We start from the raw sequence: 12,404 nt of genomic DNA, 5'->3' as shown, positions 1-12,404 counted from the left end.
GTTAAATAATATTTTACTGTTTGGTTTGACTGTATCGTACTGTACTGTAACTGATAAGTTTACTAAAATACTCTCAATTATTTAAATATTAAATTTATCAAAAATTATGCATACAAATAATTTTAAAAAACAAAACAGAAGAAGGCAAAATACCTTAAGAATGCAGAACAAAGGAGCGAGACAGAAGAAGGCAAAACAAAGGAGCATAGCTAATTAGAATCGAGTTAAAAGCAAATTAGGAGAAAATATAAAACAGAAGGCATTAAAACACATTTAACATTGGCGGCAGAAGTTTTGAAAAAAAAAAGTAGGTTATAGGTTGGAGATTTGGAGTTAAAATAGAAAAAAGGTAAAGGATAAAATAGAATTGTAGAGTAATAAGTTAACGCATAATTGGAAAGAAAAATAGGAAATAATTCTACCACACAAAATCGATTGTTTTAAAAAAGAGACTTTTTATTATTTTCGAAACAATAAATTTAATAATACAATAGAACTAATTTTAAAGAAACAATCAAATAACAATACAACAGAATACAACCGGTAACAACCATCCAAACAAGCTGTAAAAAGAAACTTGCAGTGTTAATCATTTTAATCTTTGGTGCTAATAAAACATTTGTCAATTAGTATTTCCCTTTGCGATTCCGTTTCGTGTATCCGTACTGCCGGAGTACGAGGAAGATGGGAGAAGAAGCCCCTCCTGCTGTTGACATCGATCCCTCATCATCATCGCTGCCTTTACCTTCGCAAAACAAAGAAAAAGCATGGCACTCTTACATCTCAGAGGATCTGCCTCGCACCGTACAAGAGTCTACTGACTCCGCCCTACGCTCTGCCCGTTCCATCCAATATACTTCCTCCACCCACCTCCGCACTCTTCAGGTTTTTGTACTAACCCTACCATTTTAAAATTTTTCATTCTAGCCCGGGTTTTCTAGTAATGGGATGAATATCATATCTGCTTTTTCTTTTTGGATTTGTTTGTGTTTACTGTATCTTCATTTGGGATCTCATATTCGTCCAGATATGAATATTTATAATGTTAAGGATTGCTGTATGTATCCCCTGTGGAGAAGCCGTGATTTTTATTAGGAGTTTCAAAATACAAAGAAGTAAATACGAGAAGAAGCCGATATAAACATTTAAAAGAATTTGACCTATCTACGTAGTGTCCTTTTCTGGCGAAGGGATTTCAATTGACTCCACTCGAACAAGGGTAGCTCCGCCCCTCTGTATCCCATTAATGGAAATGGTATGAGAAAAAAGACTTACAAGTGTAGAACCTAGATAAATTTAGCTCCAAATGTCAGTGTCTTCAAGGTTGTGAAAGATTATTTAATTTTGAGATCTTACAGGTCTGCAATAACCTTAATTTATAGTTCCTTTGCTGGAGTTGAGGGGATGATTATTGGTACTTGTCAATAAACTATTATTTTGCATGATTTTCTCGTGAGAGCTCTTCTAGGTATTCTGGTACTGGTCCATCAGGCAAATTAGTTGGGGCTGTGGGGGTACAATTGTGCAACTTTTCACTCGAAATTTCTCTTCCCCTTCTTAGCAAAGTTTTGCAAGTTTCCTCTCTTAGTTGTAGCACTAAAACTAATGTAGATAACTGATAAGGTAGAAGATAAATGGTTTAATTTGAAGGCGTATAGCTTCTCAAGGACCGTAATTTAGATTTATGTTGCTGGAGTTTGAAGGATTAAAATGGACTTACCGCATGCACAAAGTGCTCTCGTGCTAATACAGTGGTATTGGCAGAGTGGTTTTTTTTTAGTACACAGCTTTCCCTTTTCATTTCTGCAAAGAGGCTGTTTTGCACCTTGAACTTGTGAACTATAGGTCCCCAAAGAGATTCTACCATTATGTCAAGGCCTGTCCTCAAAGAAGTTTGAAGGGTTACCATTTTCTTGAGAGACCTCTTGTTGGGCGGGCTGAATTGCTATGGAATATTTCATTGGAGTTATGCAGTAGGAATGGAACAAATAAACCAGTGGGTTCTTCGCCGAACTATCACCATTAAGTTGGCTTGATATAAAAGGGAACTAATAATTCAGGAGAGGCTCATTTTAGATAGTTAACACGTCTCAAACTTGAAAACTGTGCAGTTTACCGTCAGAAAGAATGTATTGTGGATGATTGAAGAGGCCTTTATGAGCGGTTGTGTAGAAAAGCCAAAAACTCCCTATTACCCGAGTGAGGAAGAACGTGAAGTAATGTATTGAGCTTTTCAACATCAAGTTGCTAGGAAAGTTATCTCCTCTTCCTTTTCTTAAAGTTGCTTTAACATCTTCAGCCAACAACATGTGACAATGAGCTGATACCCAAAGCCATTATGACTCCCAAATCTTTAAATGTCAGGAAGGGAAAACTTGGGCTAACAAGCAAATGATTTACCCTTTCTCTGAAGTTCACCTCCTTATAAGTTTGACCCTAGGAAGCAATCTTGAAGTCCCCCAAAAGAAATTCTGTTACCAAATGCCAGCTACTTGCTTCCAACACGTTGCCTTACCAAGAAGAATGACTTGACCGGCTCGACCGTAACTACTAGTGGCTCTGTTCAGTAATTGGAAAAAATTAGTTATCCAGAGTAGAGCATTTATTATTATAACCATAGTGCTACATAAGGAACCTAAACAGAGTAACTGAATAAAACAATAAATGCATATAGGCTAACATGTTACTGAATAATTACGCAAGCTCGCTAATCTCATTAAAATAATTCAGGATTAGCGCTTGCATGTTTCAAGCTTTTCTTTGGCAGCCTGCGTGAACATTGAATCCACCACCCTTATGGGGCAGAATGTTGGCCAGTCAAGAATTTCCATATCCAGAAGATGAAAGTAGTAGAAATAAAGATGTTGAGATGGATGTGCGGGCACGGTAGGTTGGATAAGATTAATAATGAAGATATTCGGGTGAAGGTGGGCGTGGCCCCCATGGAAGACAAAATGAACGAAGCGACGCTTAGATGGTTCGGGCATGTGCAAAGGAGAAGCCTAGATGTCTCGGTAAGGAGGTCTGAGCGGTTGGCTTTGGCGGGTATGAGAAGAGGTAGAGGGCAACCTAAAAAGTATTGGGAAGAGCTGATCCGGCAGGATATCGAGCGGTTTCAGCTTACCGATGACATGACTCTTGATAGGAAAGTGTGGAGATCGAGTATTAGGGTTGAAAGTTGGTAGGTAGTTGAGCGTTTTTCTACTCCGTACTGGGTGTAAGGCTAGTCAAATAGTGTCTTGTCTTAAACTGCTAGTGGTTCATGTTGTGTTCATATTTTTTTTCCGCTCCGGTTTCCTAGTACCTTGTCATTGTTACTGGCTATTGATATTACTTTTTCCATCTATTTTTCTGGTTATTAGGTTGCTGGTACTATCTTTTTGGCCTCTGTTGCTGTTACTGTTCTATTATCTCTTTTCATCTTCTTGAGCAGAGGGTCTGTCGGAAACAACTTCTCTATCCCACCAGGGTAGGGGTAAGGTCTGCGTACATACTACATTTCCCAGAACTCACTTGTGGGATTATACTGGGTTGTTGTTTCTGAGCAAACTAAAGGGAAAAAAATGAGTTTACTCTTCAAGGATAGGAAAAAAAAAAGCTAAGAAAGAAATGGGAGTTGATGAAGTGGTTGATTTGCTCTTTCTATTGTTATATTTCCCATGGAAGGTTTTGCAAGTATTTAATGTGCCTGTTATAATGTCTCATATTTGTGCATGTACTATATGGTCTTGGGTAGTCTGCAAATCATGAATTAACTTTTGAGGTTGAAATTTCCCAAGGTCTATTTTCTTCACATTGTGTCAGAGCCAGATCTGTCCAAGTTCTTGTTTTTCCTAATAGGCTCCCATATTATATTGTCCACGCACAAGATGTTTTGAGGTGCTTTGGGGGGGGGGGGTTGTGCAGGTGTTGGATATCCCATTCAATGTTATCAAAGGCCAAAAGTGAGAAAAAGTGCTGAAATCTGTTAAGGCTTTAAGCACAAAGTGCATATAAAGCATGTGCTTTGATGAAGAAATGATAAAAAATTGTGTGTATAAACAAATCAAAAAAATTATATGTAGTTCAAAAAATAATATGCACAAACAACAATTATTTAGACAAAAAATTACTCTTAGAAGAAATAATTCTCTTTCAACAACGTGCTCTTCAGGGCCGAGCCCGTGGAGATGAGGTACACAACTTAGTGTCAGCACTAAAGCAAAGCACCGCCTAAGCAAACGAAGCACACAATTGATTTTGCACCTACTTTTTCAGGGCTTAAATGCGCCTTTAAGTGAGCCTTTGACAACACCGCCCACATTGGTTTTGAGAATGTGTTGTCGTTTCCTTATATTGTCTTGGGCAATCGTCAACTCTTGAACTAGCTTTTGAGATTGTGTTAGGCCTAAAATCCGTTTTTTCCAGAGTTCTATCTAAATCTTTCCATGTTATCTTATCTTTTTTGGCATGTCTAATCTATAAGTAATGTTTTCCAGGATTTTATGCCAAAGATAAAAGCCCAGTATACAACATATGAAGAAGTTTTCTTCAGGAAAATTAAAGGTAACTTGCACTTGCCTTCTTATAGTTATATGGACTATTATGCTTCTATCCTCCTGAACGCCTTGTAAATAGAATGTCATTCATCATTTGTTGGTCAATGAGCTTATGTTGCATATTTTCAAAAACAAGTGAACCCTCATGGTTTGTAGATGCTACCAGTCTTGCACAAACTTGCCTTCTCATACATGTAATGTAAATGATTTCCTGCTATATTTGTATGAAGAGAAGTCAATCAATCATCCTTTTTCCATTTTGAGATGTTGCATGGCCTTTGCATTATGCTCTATGCTTTCTTCAATATCTATCGGGCAATGTCTCATTCCAGCAAGGAATCTTCATTGGCATGGCAGGGAGTCAGCATTGTAAATCTATAAGAAATTTTGAGATGAAGTCCGCTTTGCTTGATGAGGGGTCATTGAAATTTAAAAAAAATGTAGTTGATGCTTTAGGGAGAATCTTTACTGATGAACATGATAAAGTGCCTCTGCATGCTACCTTGGGAAGGAAAAAGCTGTTCAAGGAGCTGATTAGTATTTCAGTTTTCTTTGTTTTTTGTGTAAGCCTTAATTAGCCTTTAGATTTGGCTACTTCCTATTTTTCTTCCTTTACTGCAGTGCTTCTTTCAATGTACGCTTTACCCATCCGAGGGAATAAAAGGAATGTGAGAATTTCTTATCTCCTTTGTTCCTTCGTGTCCTTACTTCTTATTGTTGCACTTCAGAATTCGACTACACGATTGTGACTTTATTGATATTATAATAAGAATTTGATTTAGAGATTAACTTGGCAAATGGATTTTTCTCCTATAAATGCCTTACTTCAACCTATCCTTTCAGATGAGTTGGTAACTGCGAGAGAGCACCCTGCTATGGCTGGGGGAATTGGTATTGCTGCTGGCCTCCTCCTCATGCGAGGTATTAGATGTACTTATTTTATTTTAAATTTTCTCACCCATAATCTGCGGACAACTGATTAAGTATCACTTAGTCGTTTATCTCAAATTAATAGAGAGACTGGGGATAAAGGATATGTGTCTTTGATTTGCTTAGAGCCCATCTCTAATACACAGTGACAAAACATCTGTGATTTTTTGAAATTTCAGGAAACAATGCATGATAGCTAGCATTTATGTTTTGTTTTCACTTTCTTTTTGCTATTTAATGTTGAGGTTTAGCGAATGTTTCGTTGTATGTAGATCGATGTAAGAGATCTAATTTGTATTCCTTCAGCTCGTAAGTGCAAACAGTTCACTTAAAAAGGTAGTAGTGCTTTGATAATGGTCGAACATTTCTTTTAGTAGTGCTTTGATAATGGTCGAACATTTCTTTTTGTACTTTGTTCATATTTGCTTTGCTTTCTTATCAGTATTCGCGTTATAATAAAGAAACAAATCAACTAAACTGGTCAGTCACCAAAGAAATGGCAGACAAGAAAACAAATCGAAGATTACACAACATAAGTGTCTCATTCTAATATAACATGATATAACAGAAAAATAATCCCAACATATGTATTTGCCTAAAGTGGGAGCAACTTCTTTTTCTTCTTTGCTTTAGGAGTTTGATGCATTGTGTTTTATCTCCTAGTTTGGGATTTTAGTTTTTAAATTATTGTTATTGCCTAAAATACACTATCTCCGCCTTTCAAAACTATATAATGCCCCAAAACTATAGAACTGGGGTTAGTACTGATTTTATATTTGTCAAAGCAATAATTTGATTGATGGTGCGAGTAAAAACCCGATGTACTGGTGACTTGCAAAATAATAGAGAATCTACACTAAAATATACTTCTCAAGTATTGGCTGCACCAAAAATTGACTAAAAGCAAAAGATTGCTAAATTGTACAAAACCTCTCATACCTTCTCTCCCTTTTTTTCTCACTCCACAATATCTACGTAAGTGCCAATGCCGTCTACCAGATTTTTATTGCTTACTTGGATTGTACCAATAAATGGTTTATGTTCTCACTTGAGGGCATGCACATGTATTACCTGCTGACATATGTTATCCTTCCTTTTGTCATGTTTTCACCGGTAAGGATAGGCCCCCTTGCTGCGAACCAAATGAAGAAGCACATCTTTTCTCAGAGCTCTAGCAATCCATACCGACGAATGGGGAAAAATGTGTCCACTCTCCTCAATAGCCTTTGTTGGAAGACACTAGCTAAAAGACACCTCTACATTACTTGATCCCTGTTGAAGAAAGCCAACATGAAGCTATCTGATCCCAGTGCTTTATCTCCCGCATGGCTTTTACCTCCTTTTCTGAAGCCCTCACCAACTGTTTATTCATCTTCCCCTTGTATGGCTAAAATCGAAACTCCGTAATGTTGGTCTCCATGCTCCCTTTCTCAAATAAAGATTGGTATTGAATCTTAAACTTGCCGCCTTAACCTCTTCTTCTCTCTCACACAACTATGCTTTAACTTTCATACTTTGTGAAATTACTTTTCCTACTAGCAAAAGATTTTCTGTAAAAAGAACTTGTCTCCAACAAATTTCCGAGGCTATAGCTTTCACCTCTTCCTTTCTCGTCCTACCCTCCTCTAATTCCCTTTCTCCCTGCAACTTCTCTAGCTCCCCCAGTTCATTTGTTAACTCCCTCATCTCAACCCTCAAAAACATCTCCATGTTTCATTACAACATGTACCGGGTAACTCTATCCACCAAGGCTTGAACAACTGGGAAGAAATCACCTAGTGTTTTTGCCTCGGTTTGAACTTGAGACCTCATGGTTCTCACCCCACTTCATTGAGGCACTAGGCCACACCCTTGGGTGCCCATCCTCCCCTATTTCTCCCTTTTCTCTCCTTTCGTCTAATCTAGTTCACCATTATGTGTTTTTCACTCGCTTCACTTTTTCCCCATTTGCTTCTTTGGCCACCTTCCGTTCCTTTCCTTCGCCACTACTAGCATCCATTCTACTTGCAAAATATTCGTTGTTAGCCCAGAATCCTATCCTCAAAATCGTCATATGAAACAAAGATGACCTTTCCAAATCCTAGGACAGTTTGATCCACCTATTTCATGTCCCCTTCTGAAATAACCAATTATCGGTTCTCCTCCCCTTTCTCATCTCGTTCTCCCCCGTTCACCTCCATCCTCTCCCATTTCTCCCACTTTTCTCCTTTCATCTCGTGCACCACTATGTGCTTTTTACTCGCTTCACTTTTTCCCCATTTTCCTCCTTGCTCGCCTTCCGTCCCTTTCCTTTGCCACTATTAGCTTCCCTTGTACTTGCACAATATCTGTTGGCAACCCCATAATTCTTTCCTCAAAATCCTTGTAGGAAACCCCTACGAGTTTCCTGAATCCGAGGATATCATGTCCCATTCTGACATAACCAATTACTTATTCTCCTTCCCTTTATCACCTCTTTCTCCCCCGTTCAAACCCATCATCTCCTTTTTTCCCTCTTCTGTCCTTTTGTCTTGTGCACCACAATGTGCTATTCAGTCCCCCCCCCCCCCCACCCAAAAAAAATAATTCTCTTCCATGCCCACTTTGCTTCCCTCTCCTTTGCCACTACTAGCTTCCCTTTTAGTTGCACAATATCCGCTGGCAACTCCATAATCTTATCCTCAAAATCCTTGTGGGAAACCACTAGGAGTTTCCCGAATCCCAGTACAATTTGATCCACCGACTCCATCTCCCCTCCTTAAATAACCAATTAGTGGTTCTCCTACTCTTTCTCACCTCCTTCTTCTCCATTCACCTCCATCCTGTCCCATTTCCCTCGTCTCTCCTTTTATCTCATGGACTACGATGTGCTTTTACTCGCTTCACTTTTCTCACCGTTCTCCTCCTTGCCCACCTTCCTCTCTCAGTCTCTGTACTTCGCCACTACTAGCTTCCATTGTACTTGCACAATATCCGTTGGCAACCACATAATCCTATCCTCGTAGGAAACCCCTATGAGTTCCCAAATCCCAGGATATTTTGATCCACCCGCTCCGTGTGCCCTTCTTATATAACCAATTACTGGTTCTCCTCCCCTTTCTCACGTCCTTCTCCCATACTTCCCACCGTTTCTACTGATAATCACCATATGGAACTCTTCCTCAGCTTGTAGACCTTCTGGATCTTCTGATACGGCTACGGTTGCCCAATCTGTAATATGTTTTGAAATCAGGTTATGGTCAAGCAAGGGAAGGAATGCTGGGGGTGCCCTTGCCCTTTCTGCTTTTAGGCCCCACCCCCCCTGACTTCTCTTTCTTCTTCGTAGAACAAATAGGTCCAACGTCTGGATATTTTAAATAATTGGAAAGGAACTAGGATTGCTCAGGATGTTTGGATATTTTAAATCAAGAGTTGTGCCCATTGGTGTTATACTAGTGTTAATATCCTAAGCCAATGTATGGATATTTTGTTTCTGTGCTTCATAGGCGTGAACAGTGACATGCTAGATCTGCTTAAATCTCTATTTAACATGATGTTCTCCTCTTCGTCCTGCTCTGTCCCCATGGTCATTTATCCAGAATTGGATATGTAACTCTGAATTTGCTTCGCTTACTTTTTTTGGCATACGAAATTTACTTTGATAAAAAGAGAATTCGATTAGTGGGGTCCATCTTTTGCTGTTTGCTTTGTCCCTTGTCATGCTTGTTTCCAGGCACAACCTCTTATAGCCACGTCCATTGATTACAAATCGTTCTGTAATGCAACTTCAGTCCCGAAAGGGATCACATTGTGGTCCCTTCCCGGGAAAAAAAAGTGAAGTCACGAAAATTCCCTTGCAGCACCGATACTACCCCAAACTTGGCCATCTGCTTTAACTAAGTTATCTCTTGTTAAAACAATTTGAGGATCATGTCAATAAGGAGGTGAATGTTGGATGGTTTAAGCCTGGTTTCTTTAAATGAGTTTGCCCTTGAAATAGTGCCTGGTTTCTGTAAATGAGTTTGCCCTTGAAATAATGCCTGGTTTCTTTGAAGGAGTTTGCCCTTGAAATAATATTTGATTTATCATCAAGCGAGATGGATTCTTGTTATTAGGAGTTGCCAATTTTGAGAAATAAAGAGATCAGTTTAGGATCCATAGACAAGCATGTGCATTTCTAAGTCTTTTGTTTTGTTTTGTTTTCCTCCAAAGATGCTTATTCCTTAGTTGCATTAGTTAAAATAATGGCACACTGTTTGGTAACTAATATCAAGCTATCCTCCGCGCTGAGCTAAATGACCTCTTCCCGCAGGACCTAGAAGATTTCTGTTTCGTCAAACACTTGGCCGTCTCCAGAGTGAAGAGGTAGTCTGCTAAACATATTTGAGTTAATTATGCCTTTTGTGCTAAACTTTTCATTTGAAACTCTGGCCAAGCAGCTACATGATTCTGTCCTTCGTATATGTCATTCTTTTCAATTTGATTAAGGCAGTAACTCAACTTTTCAGGCTAAGTTTAGTAAAGCTGAGAAGAATGTGAAAGAGTTGAGCCTGTCTGTTGACTTAATGAAAAAAGAGAGTAAAAAGCTGCTTGAAAGAGCGGCTCTCGCTGAAAAGGATATGAAACGTGGCCTGTCTGACCTCATGTATGTCTTTTCTGTATTTTCGTTTTGTATCGTTATTTCTGTAGCTTCTGCATTTGATTTTTCAAATTTTTTAGGGATGCTGGAAATCAGATCCAAAGTATTGGAAAAACTGTATACAAAGTTGAAGCTCAAGCTGCTGGTTAGTGTACCCTATTTTCCTTATTATTTTACGAATAAGTGCTTTTGCTCATTTCCTCTGTTACCTTCTGTTTCTCATTGTTTGCTACATAAGTTTGCAATCGACGTAAAACCTTTCTCTTGAATGGAGCTATGGTTTAGCAACCAAGTTATTTCCTCTAAATTTACAGAAGATTTGCAGATGGTGCAGAATGAAAAGCATTCTAGTCTTAGACTTACCATCCAAGTACATGAAAGCATGAGTTTTTGGATAAAACTAGGTATTGCTTTGCTAAATGAATTAACTTTTATCTTACCAAATTATGGCTCCCGTATTGTTTGCACTTGTCTGGGTTTGCTTAAAGAAAGTACCTGGTTTTGGGTGAACTGCAAAGGAAAATAAATAAAAGGTGCTTATTGGAGGCAGATGTAAGGACATGTTAGAGTAGTGAATAAATCTATTGGTTTGCTTTAACTGATTAAACAGCTGATTGCTCTGCATGTTATCTGCATAGTGATGCAGCTGATTTAGATTGTTGTTGTATTTTGAAAAGATACGTTTTATTAATGCAACTCCTGTCCTTGTATCAAAAGACTTGAAAGAAAAGGAAAATCAAGTCCATACCTTGTTTCATTTGGTTTTCTATGTAAAGAAACGGTTCCTTTTAACCAATGATTTTTTGTTTCGTTTGTATTTCGTGGTGTAAAGAATTGTATAGGAAGTTGGATGGATTTTCTGGAAACTTCATTTCCGAAATCCATGTAAAGCTGACAAAATCTTTGCTGGTGCCAATGAAAAACTTAATGCAACTTCTTTTTTTCAACTGATAGATTTGATGGATGTGCTGCGGGAAATTCCGGGTAGAGAGGCTTTAAAGCTACGAGCAGAGGTGAGTTCCCTTGGCAAACTGATAGTCGTCTTCAATTTTGCACTTGTTTCATCAATTTCTACTATCTAGTTTTGATTTATATCTGCGTTGAAAGTCCTCATCCTTATCTGAGTATGTCACTCAGGTTGCTTCTATGGCATCGCATCTGCGTCAACAAAGGACTGCAATTGACAAAAGGATTGTCAAGGTTTCTGAACTCGGTGTTCCTATATGAGGAGATCGCCAATTTGGAGAGAAATGCTTCAAGTCCGTTTGCACGGATGAGTATTGAATATTGAGGAGGGCTTATATCATATGGATGAACAGTTCATCTGCCCCTCCCCCCTAAGGTGTGATGGGGAAGTGGGGTTAGAGCTTTTTACATTTGATTGGTCCCCCAAAAGAGTGTGCAATTTATGGAAATCTTACTAGTCAGGAAATCTGTAGCAATAAGCTTTCTGCATCATTTGGTGGATGCACTGTCTCGTTCTGGAATTCGATATATTAATCTTTTTATACTTCATAGCTTGATTAGCTAAATTTCTAAGAGCAAGCCCATTGCAGTTCGACAAGATTTCTTGGGTTGTAATAGTTTTTCGGTGAAAGGCCAAAATTGCCCATGTATTATTCGTACAGGGACACTTTTACCCTCTGTTAATAGTTGGGCATTTTTTTTGCCCCTGCTATTATAAAACTGGCAAATATTTGCCCTATGATTTGCGAAAGGTTCAATTTTATCCCTTTTCACTAACTGATCCATTAAAAAAATAAAAATGAAAATGAATGAGGTCCAAAATTGTTCTTCAAGTTTGCAAAATGTTTACTTTTGCCCTCAATAAAATAATTTGGCATATATATTTTTCCTTTTCACTAAGGGATTCATTTTGAATCTCAATTTGTGCATATTAAAACTATAAAATGATACTTGACAATTAATTGAACCTCCCTTATATGTCACCTCTTTCCCTCCCCACTTTACCTTGGATTTAGTAAAAAAAATTAATTTCAAAAAATTAACCATCAAATAGATGTACCCATAATGCAAAATATATTAAAATCCATGAACTAGAAGCAAATGATTGAAAGAAAGAAATTAGGAACTAAAAGTACAGGCAAAAAATCTAATACAGTTATAAAAAATTCATTTGACACAACGGGTTTCAAGCGAAAAATTCTTAACATTCTCAATTCAAAAATTAAAAATATTTAAAAATGGAAGAACTAAACACACGTCAAAGAAAAATTAAAGTAAATATAACAACAACAAAACTATAAGTAAAATGTCTGATTTTCTAAAACTAATAAGCACACTATTAGTTAGAGCATATTCATATTTATGTTTATTTG

The 12,404-nt window shown here is 37.9% G+C and overlaps 1 protein-coding gene across 1 annotated transcript; it reads left to right on the top strand.

Annotated features, from left to right (window-relative positions):
* Positions 1–553: 553 nt before the first annotated feature.
* LOC104235612 (RGS1-HXK1-interacting protein 1) lies at positions 554–11,782 on the top strand. Its single transcript, XM_009789416.2, has 8 exons — positions 554–885; positions 4,479–4,545; positions 5,382–5,459; positions 9,739–9,791; positions 9,935–10,071; positions 10,146–10,210; positions 11,020–11,078; positions 11,203–11,782. Exons 1-8 carry the CDS (start codon positions 685–687, stop codon positions 11,290–11,292), a joined length of 750 nt encoding a protein of 249 aa, XP_009787718.1. The 5' UTR covers positions 554–684; the 3' UTR covers positions 11,293–11,782.
* Positions 11,783–12,404: the final 622 nt, after the last annotated feature.

Source organism: Nicotiana sylvestris, chromosome 9, assembly GCF_000393655.2.
Source record: "Nicotiana sylvestris chromosome 9, ASM39365v2, whole genome shotgun sequence".
Classification (NCBI taxonomy): Eukaryota; Viridiplantae; Streptophyta; class Magnoliopsida; order Solanales; family Solanaceae; genus Nicotiana; species Nicotiana sylvestris.
Note: the sequence above shows the minus strand (reverse complement) of the source record. Positions and strands in the feature narration are given on the sequence as shown.

Excerpts from the sequence above, each read along its gene's own strand:
- LOC104235612 (XM_009789416.2), top strand. The coding sequence starts at position 685 with ATGGGAGAAGAAGCCCCTCCTGCTGTTGACATCGATCCCTCATCATCA. Across the intron at positions 886-4,478 it reads CCCACCTCCGCACTCTTCAG|GATTTTATGCCAAAGATAAA; the intron begins GTTTTTGTACTA and ends AATGTTTTCCAG. Across the intron at positions 10,072-10,145 it reads CGTGGCCTGTCTGACCTCAT|GGATGCTGGAAATCAGATCC; the intron begins GTATGTCTTTTC and ends CAAATTTTTTAG.